Source organism: Trematomus bernacchii, unplaced genomic scaffold (assembly GCF_902827165.1).
Source record: "Trematomus bernacchii unplaced genomic scaffold, fTreBer1.1, whole genome shotgun sequence".
Taxonomy (NCBI): Eukaryota; Metazoa; Chordata; class Actinopteri; order Perciformes; family Nototheniidae; genus Trematomus; species Trematomus bernacchii.
The window spans coordinates 9,519,513-9,542,711 of record NW_022988050.1 but is presented as its reverse complement, the minus strand read 5'-3'; the positions used below and the strand labels follow the sequence as shown (position 1 = coordinate 9,542,711).

The window sequence follows — 23,199 nt, the reverse complement described above, 5'->3', positions numbered from 1 at the left end:
GTTTTATGTAAGATTATAACAACTTATATAAAAACAAAGGCTACACTAATACTGGCCTACAAGTAGCAATTGTAAATGTACACAGAGATATGGAAGATACAGTATATTGAGTAAAAAAATAAGTCAGTCAAAAGTAAAGAGTGGTGTTGGAATGTGGTGCATAAATAATAAGTTGTTATAAGGCGCGTTCACACCGCAGTACTTTTCCCACTTTAGTTCCGATATAGTTCTGAAACGTTGCGTTCACACCAAAAAAATCCAGAACTAAAATTAGTTAATTATGAGAACCTTGTTTTACCCCCTTTTCCGTCCCTGCTAGAGAGCAGGGACTTTTGTGGGAGAAAAAGGTTCCTATTTCTGATTGGCTGGGCGGATTGCAAACCACGCCCAGTAAAACTCCCAAAAGGTTTTGTGAAGCCGCCATTTTATTATCCTCGCATTAGCATTATTAGCATTAGCCCAGCGCACAAACGCAGAGAGACTAATGGCGCATTTCCACTACACGGTCGGCCTCGGCCACACTCGGTACGGCTCGGTACGGCTTGGCCGCGTTGGGCCTTAACAGGGCCGACTCACTTCATGCTGCGCTTCCATTACAGTTTAGGAACTGGGGTAGTTACTATAGTAACGCAGTGTAGGCGGAGCCGTGACGTCATCTTCAATGAGAAATCCAGAAACACAACACAGCCGTTAGCTGTGAGCACTCAGAGCTCACAGCTCCTTATATATGTTCAGAAACTCGACAAAAGTTAAACAAGTACACACCACAGACTGCCTGTGTCATGGTGAATACAGTCGCTGCCTTATTTATGTCTGTATAGGCCGTTGTTGTGAGTGTGGACGGTCGGGGCATATACTGCGTTAGCTTAGCCAATCTCCATCTAGAAAAAACACGAATTTTAAAAGGTTTTTCGCCTGCCGTCTGTCTGCAGACTTGACAAAGCATTAATTCATGGTTTTTACTAACCGGTATCAGTATGTTGTTACTTCGGCATCATTTTGAAACGTGTATTACAATTAAATCACGGTCAAATATGTCCATCTTGTTGTAGTTCTAGCCCTCTTGCCAGCGCTCCTCTCTCTAGTTTAGCATACTCAGACCGACTCAGCCCTGTTTGTTGGCCCCGATAGAACCACAATTTTCTAGGGCCAGAAAAGAGGGGAAAAAGTGGCCCCGCGCCGTGCCGCGCCGGAACGAGGCCTAGTGGAAGCACAACCAAAAAAGGGGACGGCACGACACGGCACGCTTAAAGCGAGCTACGCGCTGCAATGGAAATGCGCCATAAAGCCCTTGCCACACGAGGACGATAACGGTCGTATCTGCTACAGTTCTCTATCAGATAGACGGTTCGGCCACACGAGGCCGACACGGAAACGCAGAAAACGATAACGATAACGATAACGGGTCCCTAGGTGGGTAGATCTGCAAACGAAACGCTCTGGGGGGGCAAACGGCTCCGTGTTTACGCCTATACGAATATGATCATGTCCTGATAACGATGACGCAATAGCCCCGCCTCTCCCCACCTCTCCTGCTCAGAGATCAGCTGCTGGGCTCTCAGAAGAGGGGGAGGAAAAGAGAGGCTCCGTTTTTTATTCTTATATTATTATATAGAGTCGTTATTAATTTGTTTTAAAGCTCAATAAATAACAAAGAAGACATCTGACCGGCACTTTTCTAATTTTGTCCGGAAGATTTAAACTTTAACGGACATGTTGACCGGCGAAAAAAAATCTAACTGAAACTCTGCCGCACGGTTCCCTCGTCCCTTGGAAGAGGCGGAGAGGTGGGTGTTTTTCATCTGCTGGTGGACTACCGGAGAGTAGGAGCAAACGCTTGTCTCGGGGAGGGAGAAAAAGAGCCAGAGCGTCCACAGCGGAGAATAAACAGAAGGGCAACCATGCGCGGGAAGTCTTCTTCACTGCTTTTGTGCAGGACTACAGCGCCACTTACACCGCGTCCACACGGCGGCGTGCGTTGAAGCTTGCCGGTGAGCTTGTCTGAAACTCGACCAACAACCAATCACATGAATCTCCCGCCCCGGACACACAAGCACGCGGTTTGATTGGCTAGAGCTTGTACTGGCATATGATTTGATTGGCTGACGCTTCCGCCGAAGCTTCAAAAGTTGAACATTGCTCAACTTTTGAAGCGAGCAAAGCGAAGCAACGCTCCCACAATGCAGTTCAGCAAAGCGTAACGTCACCCCATTCAAAGTGAATGGGCAGAAGCGTTGAAGCTTCAACGCACGCCGCCGTGTGGACGTGCCGTTACAGGCCTGGCATATGTACTACAGCGTCTCCAGCGCTTTCGAGTGGTCTCGTGTGAACGGACACGTTTCTGGTGCCTGTTGCGTGTGGACGGAAGACTTTTTTGATAACGATTGCAGTCCGTTTGCGTTATCGTCCTCGTGTGGCAAGGGCATAACTTATGGCAACACAAAAGAAAACATGGGAGCGGTGGAGATGAGGAGGTGTCGGCGTTCTGGCGATTTACACGGAAGGCTTCAGTAGAAGCTGCTGGGAGTCCCAACAAGCCAGTCCCCAACTCCGGGGACTTCCGGCCGGGGACTTCGGGTGGCAGTATACGGTTCTTATTATACATCCATGATGAGTATATGCCGTGAAGTTGTTTGCGGCCTGCCAGTAAACCCAAAGTAGAAGAAGAAGAAGAAGTGACGTCAGCGGCTTTATTTGCCTAATCCTCCCTCAGGGACTTATTCCGGTGTGAACGCGATCTGTACTTAGTTCATGAGAACTAAAGAGTTCTCATGAACTAAGTTCTGATGAACCAATTTGTGGGAAAAGTACTGCGGTGTGAAAGTGCCTATAGTTTGGAGAAAATGCTTTTTATTTTCTTTATAGGAATATTATAACTGTTGGGGACAATTAAGCTGTTGTCAATAATATGACTATTATGCTTCACTCAGCTTGAAATAAATAAATGAATAGTAAATTACAAACATAAAGTTCCAATTTATTCTAATCCTATTAAAACAGTTAGTACAGTATTCCTAAATAGATATTTTTCCTGCAGCAATATTTTCCTCTATGTTGTTTTCCCATGGTAAAACACACAGACATTGTTCCTTTGATAAGCTCAACCACAACATTTGTGTCCATGCTGTCTTTTTCCATTTCCTGTGTTCTTTCTTTCTTGTTTGCCGAATCTACGGGAGCCAAACTATTCGGAGTAGTGATGTGTAATAAGAGTTATTACTGAGCTGCAGGTGTGAAATAGAAGCCATCGGACAGAGGCACCTGATGCACACATTTGAATCCGCTCACCATTATTTATCTTGTTAGCACAAATATTGCATCTTACGGTGACATGTCATCTTTTAGAGCAGTCTTTCAAACGTATGACCCCATGCCCTCATTTGCTCACTTTCTCCACTTGTCGTGTTGGAGAATTGCCAGCAGAGGGCGGTGCCGCTTTCAAGGTTATTTTCATTTCCAAGACCCTTTTTAAACCTGGTTTAAATGTCTCTTACTCAATTGAGCTTTTGATTTGTTTTGATGTTGTTTTCCAAGTGAATAGGACAAAAATATGCAAAATGCATTACAACATGGCATATTCCTTCTGTGTGTTGCTTCTCAGCTTGACAAGGTGTCCTAAAGCAGGTCGCGGCAATTGATATTCGAGATGTATCTTCCTTATCTCTGTCTTTTTAAGATGTTTGGAAAATGTTATACCACCAAGTGGCACTGAAATCGCTTTGAAAAACATTTAGGACTGATAATCCACTGAGAAACACAACAAATAATTAAACATCCAAGCAACTGCCAATTCCTTTTAGGAAGAAGTTGTATCTTTGATGATTTGTGTTTATCTGCCAGCTAGATACAAAAATGGCCTCCAGCTAGAATATCTCTATCTTGAGAATACCCTTCACTCATGCATTGTGGGACATCATGTGGGTCATGCTACATTTTTCTAAGAGGACACTGGCCCATTTTAAAGAAAGTCTTGCAAATGTCACATGGCTCAGTTAGACGCTTGAGGATATAAGGTCTCATCATCAGCCACCAACCACGAGATCACAGGGAAGAGCATAAACACTGGGAATTAACAAAGAGGATTTCTGAAGCAGTAAGTGACTCATGGAACGACATGGATAATCTGCTAATTAGTGATGCACTATCATTTGTAAGGACGCCTGAATGTCAGAAAGTTTGATTTGCTCTTTTCAACACTGTCTGAATTGCAGAAAACCCAAACTGGATGGTTTAATAATTAAAATGCTGAATGTCAATGATGTTCTTTGTTTAAATGGAGATATTGTTTCTTTTAGCATTGCATCAACAAGTGTTAGTTTTTTCTTTCAGCCCGCCCACCCCTCTGTCTCTTCCCATCTCCCTCTCTGTATTGGATGTTCTGCCCTTGCGCTCAGTAAGTCCTTTGTTCGGCAAAGCATCCCTCACATAGCTAAATGCTTCACTGGAGACAGTACCCACTAGCACCTAGTTTGTAACAAGACAGAGAGTGTTTACTTCCTAAACCACCAAGGAATGAAGAGTTGGGAGCAAGTGAAAGAGGATGGATTGGTAAGTATCAGTAACACAGGAGCGGAGTAATGAAAGCAGGGTGTTTTTGTACATAGAATATTTGCAACTATTTCTAATTGCAATGTGAATCCTGATACCTTCTCAAAACAGATCAACGATGACCTCCTGCATTCTTGTAGCTAGCTATCCTCGCAGTGCATATCAGGCATGCCTCATGGTAAGAAGTCCTATTGAGCTAGGGGTGTCTGATTAATACCACTACTGTAAAGGGCTTTCATTGTGGGCTGAAACTCGAGGCTGGTTACCTGAGCTCCTAGGATGACTCTCCGCACGCCAGCTGCCCACCTACGGAGAGCTCCGAGCTGGAGGAAATCCGGAGATGAGTCCTACTGGGAGAGCTTAATACCAGAAGGAGAGGCTTTGCCCCGGGTTTCTCGTCCACCACGGCCCCAGAGTGCCATTGAAGGACGACAGCTGGACGGCTGGCTGGAGCACCTACAGAGAATAGAGAGGGAACTTCTCAGAGCCCCAGTTCATGATCAGGTTCCAGCTTTCAGTGATCGGACATCATCCATGCCTGCTCTCCATAAAGAGGCAACCGGACGTGCCTGGAGACAGCCAGGGATCCCCTCTTTCAGCAGGGGTTCATCTTCATGTGGGAGTCCCAGTCGGTGTGAGAGTTCGCTGGGCAGCCAGGAGTCCCTCCAAACAGGGTTTATTTCTCCTCCAGAGCACATAGGAAGCTGGGAGAGAGCTCATATGATGCAGGCACCAAAGAAGGAGCAGGCTCACCTCAGTAATATTGCTCCAGTCAAAATTGGGTGGCTGCCAATCCAAAGAAGAGTGATGATGGTGGCTGATGCTTGCCACCAAAAGTTTTCGGACCAATCTGTAGGCCAGGTAAAACACACAAAACCTAACCAAAGCTTTAACATATATTCAGAAAGATTTCTTAAAGAATATTGAGTAAAACAGTGACACCCGTTGCCTTTTAAAAGGAAGGAAGTAACCAATTATATTTGATTATGCCTCCCGTCTTTAATATAAGATATATTTTGAAGCATTCTTCCCTCAAACATTTGTTCTTCCATGTATCAACCTTTTAAAATGTGCCTTTCAAAGACCCTGAACTTATTTACCCTGGACTTTGTACTAACATCCTCTCAGGCTGTGTGACTTTCGTTCTGACTTGTCAGTGACACATTGTAAGCTCTGTAAGTCTGAAGGTAAAGCAGTGTGTAATGGAGGTGATGGTGCGTAGTACCAGGCAAGGCCCTGACTCAAACACACAGTGCTACACAGAGAGCCATTTGTAGTCAAGTCTCAGTTACCCAGGGAGAAGGCATAGCTCAGGCATCCTTTGAAAACCGCTTACTCTGCAGGAACTACACACATTCTCTAAAGGTTTGCGACTCATTTGGAGCTGTGAGATTGAGCTTTGTGCCCTGAGAGGATGCAAGTCAATGTACATAGAACATTCAATGGGAGTAGAGGCTATTATCCAGTGAACAGATAATATGATTTTCAAAATCGATAAGTTGCTGTGCTGCAACCTGAGCACTGACTTCGCTATTATGTGTCAGTGCCGGTGTTGTGTCAAATTATGCACCCCCGTCATGAAATGCCCCCCTTGTCACGGGAACGCGCATTGCTAAATGACACGTTTACACCTTAAAACGATGTTTAAAACGAAAAGTAAACGTTCAGGGTTTTTATTAATGGTAATTTTCAGACTGTGAGTTGTTTAGTGGTAGCTCATATAGTCTTGATTCTTGTGGTTAAACTTTTCGCTCCATATTTGATGGTAGTGGTGTCGAAATTCATTTGTCACTTCCTTGTTTTTTTTAATCTTTTTTTTTTTCTTATTATTGTTACGTCCTGTCTGTAGGTTGGGTGGGGTGCATTTTATGACAGGCCTGGTTATCACAATATGCCACCCCTTGCTATCTTACAAAATAAAAGTGTCACATTCATGAAACTTGCTCCATTCATTGGTACTAGTCCTACAACTATACCCTGAAAACTGCTTGACGGTGGGAATAATACAAACATCTTTTTGGGTGGGGTGCATTTTATGACAGGCCTGGTTATCACAATATGCCCCCCCTTGCTATCTTACAAAATAAAAGTGTCACATTCATGAAACTTGCTCCATTCATTGGTACTAGTCCTACAACTATACCCTGAAAAATGCTTGAGGGTGGGATTAATACAAATATCTTTTTGGGTGGGGTGCATTGTATGACAGGCCTGGTTATCACAATATGCCCCCCCTTGCTATCTTACAAAATAAAAGGGTCACATTCATGAAACTTGCTCCATTCATTGGTACTAGTCCTACAACTATACCCTGAAAAATGCTTGAGGGTGGGATTAATATAAACATCTTTTTTTAATATAAACATATTTTTGACATCCGAGTCAGAAATAAAACAAATATGGAGTGAGGGCTAGTCCTGCAATTGTCCAACACATTTACATACACACAGTAATTAATAATACATGTTGAATGAAATAAAGAAATAAAGTGACATATTATCCATACTAAAATTGTGTACATTATCACACATAAAATAAACATTCACTCCAAAATAATCCAATATTGTTTTAACTCATAACCTTTAAATTACAACAGGATTGTTTGGTCATTATTTTGGAGTGTTTTGGAGATGGAGATAAATCATGGGTCAAAATTGACCCGCGAACACCATGAACGGTAACAGCTTTCGAACACAACACAAGGGTTAAAGATGAATATGATATGTTGTTCACACTGACTTTGATTGCTTACCATGTCACTGGACTCTAATCTTCAAAATGAATGTTTCATAAAATGCACCCCCCCCCAAAATATGTTTATATTATTTCCACCCTCAAGCATTTTTCAGGGTATAGTTGTAGGACTAGTACCAATGAATGGAGCAAGTTTCATGAATGTGACACTTTTATATTGTAAGATAGCAAGGGGGGCATATTGTGAAAACCAGGCCTGTCATAAAATGCACCCCACCCAAAAAGATGTTTCTATTATTCCCACCCTCAAGCATTTTTCAGGGTATAGTTGTAGGACTAGTACCAATGAATGGAGCAAGTTTCATGAATGTGACACTTATATTTTGTAAGATAGCAAGGGGGGGCATATTGTGATAACCAGGCCTGTCATAAAATGCACCCCACCCAAAAAGATGTTTGTATTAATCCCACCCTCAAGCATTTTTCAGGGTATAGTTGTAGGACTAGTACCAACGAATGTAGCAAGTTTCATGAATGTGACACTTTTATTTTGTAAGATAACAAGGGGGGGGGCATATTGTGATAACCAGGCCTGTCATAAAATGCACCCCACCCAAAAAGATGTTTCTATTATTCCCACCCTCAAGCATTTTTCAGGGTATAGTTGTAGGACTAGTACCAATGAATGGAGCAAGTTTCATGAATGTGACACTTTTATTATGTAAGATAGCAAGGGGTGCATAACGTGGCAAAAATATGCTGACAAAGACTATGTAACATTTGTAAACATATATTTTGATTATTATATGACAAATATGTAGAATTAAACAATACATTTTAAAGCACGTGTATACAGACAGGACGTAACAATAATAACAAAAAAAAAAGATTAAAAAAAAAAAAAACTGAAAAGGAAGTGACGAATGAATTTCGACACCACTACCATCAAATACGGAGCGAAACGTTTAACCACAAGAATCAAGACTATGGGTGTTTCTCAATCGCGAGTAAAGCTTCTTCAGAGCCACTATTTCAAGCATACTACGTCATCGAGTGCCGCCGAAGTACTGTTCCAATCTCCAGTATACTTGGAAATCTACCGAGCCCGGCGTACTCCGTTTGGAGAAATATCGAGTCTGCACATGAGTAGACTTCGCGGTCTTAAAATCCCCACAATGCTTTGCGCACGGACCAATTTCCCCAAATCTGTGGCGGAAGATGTAAGGCGGGGCCTCTCATATGACGCACACCTGCACACTTGCTAGCGTGTTCCACACTTCGTTTTCCGAATGCCAGGAAGTATTCTTGACTCGCTTCTGAAGCAAGATGCTCGGCAGACATGTGCTACCAAGCAAGCGTACTCGCGATTGAGAAACACCCTATATGAGCTACCACTAAACAACTCACAGTCTGAAAATTACCATTAATAAAAACCCTGAACGTTTACTTTTCGTTTTAAACATCGTTTTAAGGTGTAAACGTGTCATTTAGAAATGCGCGTTCCCGTGACAAGGGGGGCATTTCATGATGGGGGTGCATCATTTGACACAACACCGGGATTTTTAGGGGATTTTTAAGGACAGGAAGTTTATTTAAAAAAATGGGTGAATGATATTCATGAGCCCTGGTTTATGTTCTAAGGAATAGCTTGAAATTCTGGGGAAATACACATTGCTCTCTTAGCTGAGAGGTCAATCAGAAGATTGATAACACTCATGGCTGTAGCGTAGCCTATACGAAATATCTTGTACCCAATTAGCGTAGCTTTGCACAAAGACTAAAAACAAGGAAGAATAACATATGGGGATAGCTAGCGAGTTTTTTTAATTGGTTTACACAAACAAGATACAATCTTTTAATTAGTGAGTATTAGAGTTTGTCTTATATGTTTTGTTACCTTCAGGAAGAACCAAGCTATCATTTTCCATGTTTTCAATCTTTGTGAGAGGCTAAGCTAACAGGCTGCTGGCTTTCTATTTATATTAGCTCCATATTTACCATCAAACATGAGAGTGATGTGATTGTGTGATGTAAATGCGAGAATGAAAGTGAATACGTGTGTTTAAAAATATTACACTTTTCTTTCTAATGGGCTGTTTCTTTATAGTTGAAATTGAAACAAGCCATCACTCCAACCTTTCAGAAGAATCGAACAGCAGCCAACAGGCACCATGGTATGTAAGCTCTTGATTTTTGCTGTATGTGTTTACAATAAAAAATAGAACTGCAGGGTTTTCAGTTGAGTAATATCACTCGTTTGCAATCACTGTCCCCACGTACACACACAAAGCCTCACACACACTTGACCTCCATACCAAATTTCAGCATCCTGGGTCGAATATTGTGGTAGCTAGAGGCTGGGGAAATTGTTGTGGACATATTACAAACCAACAGAGCGAACTATAGTGCCGGACGCATCCTAAAATAATTTCCTAATACTAATCAAATCTCCATTATGCAACACTGATTGTTATGTAAAAGTTGTACCTTGAAGAAAAAGGTCAAACATAATTAAAAAACATGAAGTTATTCTCTTGCACAACAGAAAATTGCCTGAACACCCAAAGGTTCCATTTCAATGGATGTTTAGTGCCTGATCAGTGCAAGAACAAATATGGCCGAGGGGTAACTGCAGGGGCTGGGTTGGCTAGAGGGAGAATAAAAAGCTTATTTCAGGGCTGACTAGCTATATAGTTTACCTGCCTCTAATCGGCTCCATGCAGCCCCTGTCCTCTTTAAAGAGTTCACACTGTAAGTATGAACACTTTAAACAACCTTCTGCTCCTAAAATAGAATCAATTTCAAGTACAACGTCCTGACTGTTGTTCCAGTCTTTAGGCAGGATTTCAGGTAAAGGAAAGGCGCTATTAGGTGAGGGAAAAGAGAAGGAAAGGGAGGCGGGGGGAGGCAGAAAGATACGGAGAGATGCAGACTGATTGAAGAAGGAGCCCTGTTAATCTTTGAACATGGCAGGCCCATAGTCTCTGAGTTTGATCTGAGGTTTGATCTTTCAGCCCTGTCCTTGTTTATACCAGAGATTATCCTGGCAAGGCTCGGGCTGCCTGCAGAATTCAAAGCAATCTATCCATGGCAGCAAGGAACTCATTATTAGTTACATACACAGGCTGTGAGATAGGATGAAAAGTGTCATCTACGTATAAAGTGTAACATAATGTCATGCTAGGTCTGATTATTTATTCATCAAGCCTTATGAAGCATGATAGCTTCTGTTCAACGCTTTAATAATAAAGAATAATTGAAGAAAAACTTGCATTTCACATGGAATATCTCCAGCAATGCCCTTAGATAAATTATAAATCTGATAGCCAATCAAATCGGCAATAGATGTCACATTTTGAGTTACTTCACAGTGAATAATTATGCTACTCAGGTGCATGTATCAAATTTGCCACGGCTGAAATCCCAGCAATGAGTTCGAGAAAGATGATCGACAATAAACAAACATTTCTATGCAGGCTTGCCTCCAAATATGTCTTGTTTCGGTGCTGGTTGCTTTTCCTCAGCTGTCAGTACATTTAAATCCACGATTCCACATCTGAAAAACAAATGAGACTATCAGAAATTCCTTCCACAATTCCTCCAACTAGCAAATTATTCCACCACTTTCTCATTCCTTTTCTCCCTCTTTCTGGTTCTTTCTTTCTGACAACCCTTGCAGAATCATACTTGAGGTCCATTTGCAGACACTCAGTGCCTTCTCTTCCACAAAAGTCACATTTACTGGACAAAATGGCCCCAATGTTAATGAACAGATGATAATAAAATTGGATCTTGTGCTCCAAGGGCCATCATGTTTAGACAGACTAGCCAATTTCCACCCTGCTCACACATACTCTTTAGATTCAACTTAATGGGGATGAGGAATAAATTGGGAGGGTTGTGACTTCAGAGGGTGTTTGCCATATGGTCCTGCTTCTTTATTTTCCGTCGGGATGTTAAGCTGCTGTTGATTCAGAAAAAAAGGTAATTCGAGCCAGGAAGTAATGAGAGAAGCTCTTTCTGGGGGCACAAGTTAATATGGGGCCCTTTACAAAGAAATAAATTAGATGTGATGGCAGCAAGTGGAACAATGTGAGTGAAAGACCAGAAGACCCCTATGTAGATACAACTCTTTGTTTTTCAGGTGTAATCACATTTTCAAAGTGGTGCAATTTTCACCTTGTCTCTTATTTTCTCACTTAAAATGAAAAACGGATTACCCACACAGCATTCGAGGGGTTATCCCAAAGTGAGAGCCAGTCGCCATGGTAACAGCAGCAGGTGGAAATGCAGCCAGACAAGCCGTCGGGCTGGCAATGGAGTATCAGTCAGGGCTGAGAGGCAGACCAGTGAAGTTGCCCGGCCTCCTGAGGATGCAGAGAAGTGGCTCTGGGGGTGGTGCTAGATTCACTTTACTGTGCCAACGTCAATTATTGACAGTGTCAACATTGACACACAGGAAGGAACGCCTAAGTTCTGTTTGTGTGTGTGTGAAAGAGAGCATGTCTTGTGAGCAATGTGACAGTTTGTTTTGCTTTTATACATAGATGGAGAGGTGGAAAGAAGTCACAACAGTCTAAGTGCTTTGGGTGTGAAGACGTGGCAGTCACCTGACCAAGAGTCTCACAAAATTCAACAGGTAACGTACGATTGTTTTACACTTTTTTTACATTTAGGTAGGATGATGACGGATATCAGTGGGTCTGTTTGTGTTGGTAATGCATAGTATGTCAGCCTGGACACTGAGGTGACATTAAGTCTTCTAATAGTAGTCTTATGCTTGATAACACCGTGCTCTTGTGCAAATGATTGTATACATTCTTTTTCGCAAAGTATAGAAGTTAGGTTGCTTATGTATTGATGTTGCTTATACTTATAGCATTTCTACAATGTTTATATATTTATTTTGTTATATATATAATAATAATAATGAAGTAAAGAGAATAGAAAATAAAGAAACTAAGGGCCTTATTTATATCCACAACGATAAAAAAAGTTGAAATGCACTCCTACTAAACATTTGTTGATACATACAATAGACAAAAGTTTTAATTTTCATTTGGACTTAATTTAGTCTAATTTCACTTGTCTCTGGGACACCCAGAATCCTAGATTTATCTGACCACTCACCTTTGCCAAAAGAGAGTCCAAGAAATGGCCGTAAATAATAAATGGTGCAAGCCATTTGTTTAAAAGCTAAGGGAAATTACATTGATTTAAAGTGTAGCATTCCGTGGGAAAAACTATGAAAACATATTTTCAGATTGCATTACTTACTGTACATTTAACCAAAACAATTAAAATATGCTCAATGGAACTTGGAACAAATGATAGAAAATATAGCAGGTCAAGCTTTGATACCTCTTTGGAATTGCTCATCAGTCCCTGAAATAAAAAGGATAACAAAAGACTTGTGATCAACATAAAGGCCGATGGCAGACTTATTTTCTCATGGACCTTATTTGCACAGATGTCAGAGTCTGTGTGCTGTCTGCCTGCTAAAAGCCTTTATCCAAAGCATTGCCAAATTAGACATTTTATGCAAATGAAAAACAAAGTCTAATTCTGGCCTTATGGAATATTTAACTGGTCTGAGTGGACTACATTGCCTGCAATTTTAATTATCACTTCCATAATCTCAAGTTATTAAATGAGTGCATTTGTTTACATTTGATCGTCATAGAGAAAATGTATCAGTGGACTGCTGCAAATATTTTAAATAGTTTACTACGGTACTGTACGCCTTTTCCAAACAGTTTACTCTCTATGATGAAAAGTATTCACCACAAAGTGTTGTGCAAAAGCATGTTCAGAGGAAAAATCCCATACTTTGTTTTGAAATGAGGTTTATGGAACAATAATGAATTAGGGATCAGGATGTTATGTTGCATCAGGGCAGTGGTGAAAAAAAAGTACTAAAATATTTACTTGAGTAAAAGTATCACCACAGTTTAAAATACACTGTTACAATTCAAAAGTACAAAGTGTTAGCATCAAACTTTTCTTAAAGAACAGAAATGGATCACAAAAGCACTTCCTTACAGCTCTTGAGAACATGTACTTGGTTACCATGCACCCATGCATCAGGGACAAATCCGTATTTCTTAATGTTCTAAAAAAACACCTTCAGAATCCTCTGGCCCAAGGACCGGAATCTGTGCATTTTTCTTGTTTTTCCATTTCTTTTTAAGATAGAGTCTCATTGTGCTTCTGTGAAGTCACGCTGTGTGCTGGCTTTGCCTCACTGTGTCAAGCATGGGGAGAGTCATCTGACTAAAGAACAAACAGCAAAGCCCTGAAGAAAGACAAGACAGCTGACCCGCCGTTGAAATGTTCTATTAGAGACATGTCATGTTGTCAATATGTCATGCCGTATCAAATTTAAGTTCTGCTTCATTTTCTGTACTTGCCACACAAGAGCTCAATTGACCAGATGAACGTACTGTACAGCATATGTTCTGCTGTGTTGATTAATGACTAAACATTTAGCAGGAGGCATTAGCAGAAACAGAAGGGTGGAATGGAGTTTCCATGCATAATTAAGTGTTTATCATTTAAAACCTCTTTTATCCACATGCTGCAGGTGCCAGAAAAACGAAGCTTTCCTGCTGCTGAAGGGGACAGACCTGTAGGCTGGCAAACTCTGAGGAGAGCCTGGAATACCAAGAGGGTGTCGGCTTTCCCTGGAGGCAGTCAGTCCAACGAGCCCCCCATAGGGACAAGCTCAGAAACCAACAGGAAGCCCCCTCTGATGAACTCAACCAGCATAGACCCCCACAAGCCTCCTCCTCCACATCGAAACACTTTTGCTGATCCCTGCAAACCACACACTCTGCTGCAAGGGACAAGCAACACCGAAACAAACAAGTCACACGCGCCTTTGCACAGGACCAGCAGTGTTCAGCCTATAAGGGCAACCCCCCCACTGTTCACCGCCTCACAGACAAACTCCGCGGTGACAACAATCATCCCTCAGAACAAAGCTGGCTTCTCCTCTATCACCATCTCTTCTAGGAAAGTGTGCAGATCATCTAGTTTGCCTGGCCGAAACCCCTTTTCCAACTCCCCTTCTCCACCACTAGCCCACCAACCCATGGACCCAAACTCCAGGCAGGTCACAGTGCAGAGGAAGGCCACTATAGTCAAAGTCACAGAGCAAAGGATGACTTCCGGGCCTGTCATGAATGCAAAAAGCACAACCTCACCAACTAGCCACGCTTTGGACACAGTGGTGCTCAGAAGAAAGGCTACCATCATCAAAGTGACGGAGCACACAGAGAGCTACAGTCCAGCCAAGGCAGGGGCCGGGACCCCGAGGCACCCGGAGTACAGACACAGCTACACAGAGGGAGTGTACAATGAAGACAGCATGTGGAGTGAGGGGAATCATTCACAACACACTTCACATCACCCTGTACAATCCACAAAGTCGCCAAACTCTGCTGTAGAAACAAATACATCCAACTTAAACGCAGAGCAAAATAGTGGGACGTTACACAGATCCTCTCTGGCGCTTTTTTTCAGCAACCCCCCTGCTATAGCAGCCCCCGAGGTTTCCCCAGAGGCTGTTGGACAGAGATCGGGCAGGCCTAGCAGACCACTGAGCTGCTATGGCAATATGTTTGGACACACTGAGCCAAGTGAAGACATTTTGAGACAACCAGCCATCAGGAAATGGAGCTTTGGGCTTCCACAAGAGACCAATATCAACCCTGTGAACTCTGACAGTGTCTTCAGCCGGCCGTCATCAGCAAACGAAGCACCAGACGCACCGAACGGAGGCCAGAAAGAAAGATGGCCGCCTGATAATTCAGAGAGGAGAGCGTCCCCCAGTCTGACTCTCATCCAGGCCCCGGGTAGGTTTCTCTGTCCCCCCCTTGACAGTCTTCCTGTCAGCACACAGGCTGCCTTTGTCTCTGATCTCCATTTTCAAAGGATGGCGATGTCTAAATATACATCTCCTCTGCGCCGTGTGTGTGTGTTCTAGCTTCAAGTTGTTGCACACCCTGCAGCGTTCTGGGGTTGAACTCTCAGGTTTGATATTGTCTTTCCAATGATGACTTATTGATAGGCGTTATAAGATTGTACTGGATTGTTCCTTTATCTGCTGCCTTAAGTGCAATTGACACATATCTGCGCCAATGTCAAACAGTATTGCTTTGACACAGAGGCCCATTGGTACCTACAAGTGTTCTCATTTTCACCTTCTTTCATTTCCCCCACGCATCTCTTTGCATGTATAATCTATTAGTCTCACTTTTTCGCTGACAGCACAGGGGAGGACGACAAAATCACAAGCTGCTAAACATTGTGAAAATAAAGCATTATGATTTGTTTGGCATCCAGATCCTGTGATGTACTGTAGCTATAACATTTAGGTTTATTTCTTTGTAATATTCTAGAGGGGACACAACTCTGTTGGCACATTTAGGGGCCAGTCCATGAAAGCTTTGTATTTCAGATGTAATGCTTGGTTTTTGGTTGTGGTTCGATAAACCAAAGCGAGTTTTAACGTAATGAGTTGTGTTCTACATTTTTGGTAAATAGACTTTCTCACGGAGAATTAGATAAGAAGATCGATACCTCTCAAAAATATTAAGAGTGCTATTGATCTTCCTATATAACTCTTGGCAAGAAAGTAAATACATTTATTAAATAAAATGTCAAATTTGATCTATTTAAAGTTAGAGGTAATTCTCCATCAAACAAATGCAGAGCTGTTTGAAAGTGTTATTGGTCAAGTTTTATCTCAAGCCTCAGTTATTACATTTAACATCAAGATGCAAGTTATTTTATTTAATGCTTCAGCTGAGCATTACATGAGAAGATGATGTTGTTGTGTTTATCTTTTGACACTCCAGGATAAAAAAAGAACTGGGAATTGAACGTTTTTCCATTAAGGTGGACCTATCATGCTATATTTGAATAATATAGTGTAGGACCATACCTAAATAAGGCATATTTATACTTTTTTTTTTTTCAAAATACCAAACAGATCATGCATTTTAGCCATGCCTCATTTTGCTCAATTTGACATTTTTTAGCTCTGTTTTTGCAAGGGCTGATTCAGTGAGAACAGCACCATCTACAGGCCTGGCATATGTACTACAGCGTCTCCAGCGCTTTCGAACGGCAATGGCCGTGGCTGTCTCCTCCTGATTGGTGGAGTTGGCCCTATAGCCGTAGCGCCACCGTCCTGACGTCAGGACAGTGTTCAAATCTGGATCAGTTTTTATCAGATCCGTTGCAGCCTCTTTTTTAGAGATTTGGGTATGGAGGAAAATAGAGAGGGTTGTGTTTTCTGACACTTGGTGAGTTCCCTGGAACACCGGGGACACATATTCATGTATAAAAGACGTACAAAAGTGCATTTTGCATGATAGGTCCCCTTTAAGTCTGAACTCCTCATTTGGGACTTACCCTGAGACAAGTTCTAGTTTTGAGACCACAGTTCTAAAATGGATGTGAAGTGTGTGCAATATCCTCACAAGGAACAAAAAAACCCATTGTAATATGCTTAAAAAGAAAAGTGTGTTTCTTTGTTCACGATGTCTTAGCTCTGTGTGAAATAATTAATCATCTTTAATCACATTCATTAAGACAGTCATCAATTAATTAAAAAAGCCTGAAGGCAACATCATTTCAATTTAACATTTGATACAGTCAACCTTAAAATGAGGCAGGGATTATAAAATAGTTTTAACATCTGCCCGCGGTGCACACTGCACAGCAGCCGAATGGGAGTCAGTGTCACAGCTTTACTGTCCCTTCACTCACGTTAAAGTCCTCATGTGTTTCAGATCCCAGCTCCAATCAGTCTCAAGAGGAAGTGCTTGCCCTCAATGCAGCTGCCATCATAGCAAATATCAAACTCCAAAGACAACTTAGTACGAAAAAAAACCCAAGTGACAGTTGTGAGAAGGTTTCTGCTGCGTCACCCCAAGGAAATACAGGTATCATAACTTCTCTCCTCCCCTCATTGTAATCAGAATGTCTCACCTTATAAAACATTGATCTTTGTTACAATTAGCTGACAAGTTTGCAAGCTCAACACTTTGTTTTCAGAGCTACATCCTTCATAGAATCAATAACAGATCTAGTCAAAATGTCTCGGCTCTTCCATACTGTGAATATTTGATTTATACCATGAAGAAAATATGTCATGGCAGGCCCAGAGGGCTTCTGGGCCCAGAGGGCTTCTGGGCCCAGACATCGAAAGCCAAGGCACGTGTAAATGAAATGCAAATAATTAGATTTTCTTGTTTGTGATAGATGAAGGGAAATGTATGAAGCCACATCCAGATCAAAGAACAATCGGGCGCCACAACCAGCCCCATGCTGCATTTGTTTCACTGAGTCCTGACGCTGAAAAGTCACCTCAGACTATTTCTTTACAGGTAAGTTCAGATGTGTTTTTTAGCAAATAAAACGATTTGATTGGGACTTTAGTTCTCAAAAGAAGAATGTTATGTAATAGATATGACAGACAATTTGTGTATCCCTTTGGAACATTGCAATGTCTAAAGCCGCATTCACATGCTCTCTGGATTATCCCATGTGAAGTTGTTCTACTGACCTTGGTGTTCTATTATTATGATTTATCAATCGTTGCTCTGAGTATTTTAACAGTGAAGATTCATGATGCTATCCAAGTATGCTTCTTTTAGCTTAAATATGTCTTTACCTAACTTGTTTTTAGGTTAAATCCTAAGAAAAATAAATATTCTAGGTGTCTCTACCTTAATAGCAACTAACAGTTTCACACTCATTTCAAATGACAGATAAGCAAAAATAAAAAATATAAATTAGAGTGATTTAATAAAGACACATTTTAACTTTTGTCCAGCATGTTTCTACATAATATGACATGGCAAGTCACACCAAAATACTCCCCAAGTTTCCGAGAAGGTGGTGTTGGAGGAGGTGTTCATGTGAATTATCTCAGTCTGTAACTCACTTTTATAATTATTGTGACACAACTTGAATGCATCTTGTTTGTTACACAGGTTGAAATCAGTACAACCAAAGAGTCTTGAAAACATTGTGTTGTTTTTAAATCCCCATGCTGTTAATTATTTGACCGGTCAGATTGATCTCAACCCCCTTTGGGGATTTTGACCCTCAGGCTGAACAACAAGTAAAGTACACTTACTGTAGGTGTCAGCAAAAGGGAATGACACATTTTTACTGGCTTACTTACAAGGGGTGACCCAGAGCTATATTGCAGGGGCAGTTGGAGTGGGAAGTTGGGCTTAAGTGTTTTGTCAGAAAGACCAATATGTTTCTGGTCTTGGCAGAACGCACTGCAGAGGTCCAGACCGGACTTCATCAGTCGCTCCCAGGGAAGACTGCGAGAGCTGGAGCGACGGGCGCAGGAGAGGAGTGGGCTGGCAGGTTCTGAGGACCCTCGGTCAGACGCTGCTGTCGGGCAGAGGAGAGTCCGCAGTGGCCGCTGTACCTCTCTGAACGGTACAGCACCACCCTCACCTCACTCATCAGCTGCACTGCCCATTGTCATGCTGCAGCTGCCACATCATAATCACACACATACAGGCACACAACAAAGAGCAAGCCAATTCAGCCAGTATGTGTGGTTTTTAATGGTCCATATAGATAGATAGATAGATAGATAGATAGATAGATAGATAGATAGATAGATAGATAGATAGATAGATAGATAGATAGATAGATAGATAGATAGATAGATAGATAGATAGATAGATAGATAGATAGATAGATAGATGGATAGATAGATGGATAGATAGATAGATAGATAGATAGATAGATAGATAGATAGATAGATAGATAGATAGATAGATAGATAGATAGATAGATAGATTAGATTAGATTAGTACTTTATTGATCCCAAATTGGGAAATGTTTGCGTTGCAGTAGCATAAAAAGACAAGGCAATGTACAAAAGAGAAATTAAAACACTAGAAACAATCCAAAATATTTCTGAAATAGAAAGAAAATAGCATTAAAAAGTTAAAATATATACATGTGAAAATACAAATGTACAGTAACAAAATATAAAGCAGGATATTACATATACATTAATTGTGCAAGGAATGGATTATTAAATATGAAATTGAATATGTATGTAGAATGTACAGTGGGAGTTTAAGTCCAGTTATCAAGAGAAGCTATGGAGCAGAGAGTTCTCTGCCAGACAGAGGTGATTTGTTATATCAACATCTTTTGGATGTATATTGTGTATAGGTAACATTTTGCTTAATTATATACAACATACACATTCATTTTTGCTTTAAGAGTTGCTAAATCCACTACAACCCTCTTCTGTAACCCAAAAGAGTGAGTTATCAGTAGTTGATACACCACGACTACTCAATGACAACACCTCATTTCAATGTTGTACTATTAAGTGTAGCAATTATTTAACAGATATTGCATAGAAAAGCTTAATCAATTATAAAAAAATTGTAGAAAACATTATAAAAAAAACAATTTGTTATATTTGTGATTGATCACATAACCGGCCATTACATGAATAGTGTAAAAGGACATTTTCAGCTTAATATAAAGTTGAGTCTGTTTTTTTATGGGGAAAACTGAAGGAGAGAAAGAGCGAGAGAGCTGTGGCTAAATATAATAAAAGCCACTTTAAGTAAGATGTGAAACAAATAACTGTATTGCATATATATATGCAAGTCCTCCTCTATGAAATTACAAGGTTATAGCGTGATTTGATTTCAGCAAAAATATTTCCGTGACCTTCAAATTTCATTAAGCTCGCAGCGCAGTGTTATGTTTGGTGAGATTTCCATTCAGAGTGCCAAGCTTCACAGGCAACAATAAAGAGTGTAAAGATTTGTGACAGTGATTGTGTAGCTCTTACTGCACTCTAGTGGCCAAGACGGAAAATACACCAGTGGGCAATTATGACTGCTGGGAAAATGGGAGATTTCTAAATCACAATTTGTTCATGTAAAACTGATTTTGGAACCTCAACGTAATGAAATTATACTTTATAAAATATCCTGAGATGGTCCTCATTTAAACATGTCTTCTGTTAGTGTTGTGTGAGAGAGGAGGCTTTCAGTCTGTTCAACATCAGGAAAAGCTAGACTGTCATGCTCTTGAGCCTTCAACTCATCAGCACTGTGTGTGTGTGTGTGTGTGTGTGTGTGTGTGTGTGTGTGTGTGTGTGCGTGTGTGCGCGTGTGTGCGCGTATGTTCCCGTTTCCAGATAACCTTTTGAAACCCAGAGATAGAGCCATGACTGGGAGAGAGATGCAGCTGAGATCTAAGCGGTGAGTGTCTCCTCACCTCAGCACAATGTCTGATGCCTCTTCTTGTAAGAAGAGGCATCCTTATCTCTTGTATTCCTTTCATGTGTGAAGGAACGCAGAGCCTCTATCGTTGACATCTCCTTACAAAACATCCTCTGCCAAGACTTTTGCTCTACTTCTGTTTTGTATTTCCCTTCCTGCCTCACTTGTTTATTCGTTTTGCTTCATGGTATATACAACCATTAGGAAGTCGTTTTAGATTGAAGTGTTAGACTGTGGATTCATACATATGTTTTCTTTACTTGCAACTCCACCAACAATTATAAAAGGCACACATTTGTTATTTTGTTACAGAACGCAAGGAGAGGGGAAGAGAAAAAAAGAGGAAGAGAAGAAGAGAGAGGTGTGTTTGACAAACAGACAGCGAGTTGAGCTTTTCAAAAAGGTAATCTCTACAGTACATCTCTTTTACAAAACATTGATAAATAAAACCCATTAAACCTCAATAACCCGCTTCTTCGAACCCTCATCTATGTATGTTTATTTATTGTAAAGATGCCAGATATACATTTGGTGAATACGTGTATAAAACAATGCATCAAGATATTTGGAAAGTGTGTAGAATAAGATGATTTTCAAAAATGTAGGTAAGGAATTTTTTTTGTATTAATGGGTGTAACAGATCTAGATGAACTGCATTATTTTAAACAGACTAAGTGTTATGTTCTCTTAGTATTTGAAGCACCAGGCTTGCCTATGATGAACTCCCTGAGGTTTTTATCAAAAGATGTATGCAGAAATGATGCACTGAATTCCATTAAAACATGTTAATAAGCATGTTACCTCCAAACTGTTCGCGCTGTGTTAACAACTTGCCGGGGACATTGAACAGAACATTAGGTAGGCAGTTAAACAAGTAATAAAACACCTTTTCCCTACAAGCTCAATTAAATCTGGCAAAAGGTGATTTTTTTTTAGTAATGGCCAAAGTGTTTTCCCCTTTCCTTTCTTTACAGCAATGCAGCTGTGAAAAATGATGGCTTTAAATTGCTTAGCAAGTCCATCATACCTGGAAAGAGTGGCACATGAAATATATTTGTAACCATAGAAACCCAATGAACAGGAGGTAAATTCGATGTATAACGCATTTCAGGATATTCATCTGTTGGAGGGGGACATGTTGGCCTTATGGATTTACAAGTGCATTCATAATAAGATACAATATCTGACAAAATGATGAGCGATAAGGGCATTTTCCGCTTTAAAAGTGATATGATAAGTACAATTGTATTGTGCACACATTAGATTGGGGAACTTGTTATACAGTTTATATGATATGTAATATTTTATCTTTGTTTTGCTGAAAAAAAGTTAATAAGGGATGCAACACCAGGAATAAAATGTCAATGCCAATTGTGCTTATTTCTAAAAAGGGTCACATTGAATTGAATATTTATTCCTTTGAGGGATTTCTTATTGACACTGAATTTGCTTTGAGAACAATGACCTTATTAGTCCACTAGATGTCGCTGTTGCCATACTTTTGCAATTTTCTTGCATTTCTCCGAGTAGTTTGATTAGAAAAGTTGATTATAAAAGGAAAAAGACTTCCTATGCATCTGAAATGGCTGTTATTCCTTGATTTCCATGAATCAGTGAATATCACCCAGGACAGTTTTCATTGCTGTAGGTATTGTAGCTGCTCTCTTAAAACACTCTATACACCCTTCTCTCATTATGGAGAGAAACGGTGAACAGTGTCATTGTGCTGAGTGTATGAGGCCTGTGTTCAGTGTGAAACAAAAGGCCCTTCAGTGGCAGAGAGCGCTACAGTGCAGTGCCACCATTCAGCAGAGCTGCACCCACATGCAGCTGCTCCACCCTCACTGCTGCTACAGCAGATAACACCGGGAAGAGGGGCAGTGCCAGAGATCAAGCAGGGTCCTGAAAAAAAGAGTGGAAACCTGAGTGTGTGGATGACAAGACAGTAGGCTTCAAAAATGTTCCAGTGCCTTCTCAAAAAAGCCACATGTTTTTTGTGAGGACAGGAGTGGTGCTCAATAGCCACCAAGTGTTTTAACAATTTGATTTCTTTGTTTTCTTATTACAGAAACTGTTGGATCAGATTCTTCAAAGGAGCAACAGCTGAAAGACGATGAAGAGATGATGTGACAAAGCCTGTAGCATTGCATGGCAGACTGATGAAGTGACCTTTGCCCTTTGACGGTGCTGAACATAATATGATGTCCTTTTGGCCCTCGTTTGTTTCTCTCATGTATCATCATTATTCAAGTAACAGAGTTTAACATCTGTTTTTTTCTATACGATACAGCTAAGGCAATCTTTCCGAATGTCCAGACAGTCATTTAACATCGCTTAGTGTACCTCCGCTTTGAAGGTTTTTCCAGAATTCTTCTTCACATCTGGACAAAAAACATATAATATTCTGATGTGTTGTACAAATCCAGCCAGAAGATAATGATGTCCTTCTTAAAAATAGCATTTCAAGACAGGGTAGATTTATAGACAGGATTATCTGACGCTTTAAGGATCTTGAAAATCCCAAAAAAGCACTATGTGTTGTTTAAAGACCTTCTGTTTTTTTTTTAAACATTGCCATAGATCTGTCTTTTTAGGAAAACATATGCTTTACCCTGTGCATCAGCTGTTTTAAAAGCCCTTGTGGTATGCAATTACAAATGAA

The 23,199-nt window shown here is 40.8% G+C and overlaps 1 protein-coding gene across 1 annotated transcript; it reads left to right on the top strand.

The window, feature by feature from the left end:
• The first annotated feature begins 4,827 nt into the window (after positions 1-4,827).
• cunh10orf90 (chromosome unknown C10orf90 homolog) lies at positions 4,828-22,659 on the top strand. Its single transcript, XM_034119021.1, has 10 exons — positions 4,828-5,409; positions 9,350-9,416; positions 11,790-11,881; positions 13,826-15,098; positions 17,043-17,195; positions 17,515-17,639; positions 18,540-18,711; positions 20,453-20,516; positions 20,850-20,940; positions 22,606-22,659. Exons 1-10 carry the CDS (start codon positions 4,828-4,830, stop codon positions 22,642-22,644), a joined length of 2,658 nt encoding a protein of 885 aa, XP_033974912.1. The 3' UTR covers positions 22,645-22,659.
• The last annotated feature ends 540 nt before the right edge of the window (positions 22,660-23,199 follow it).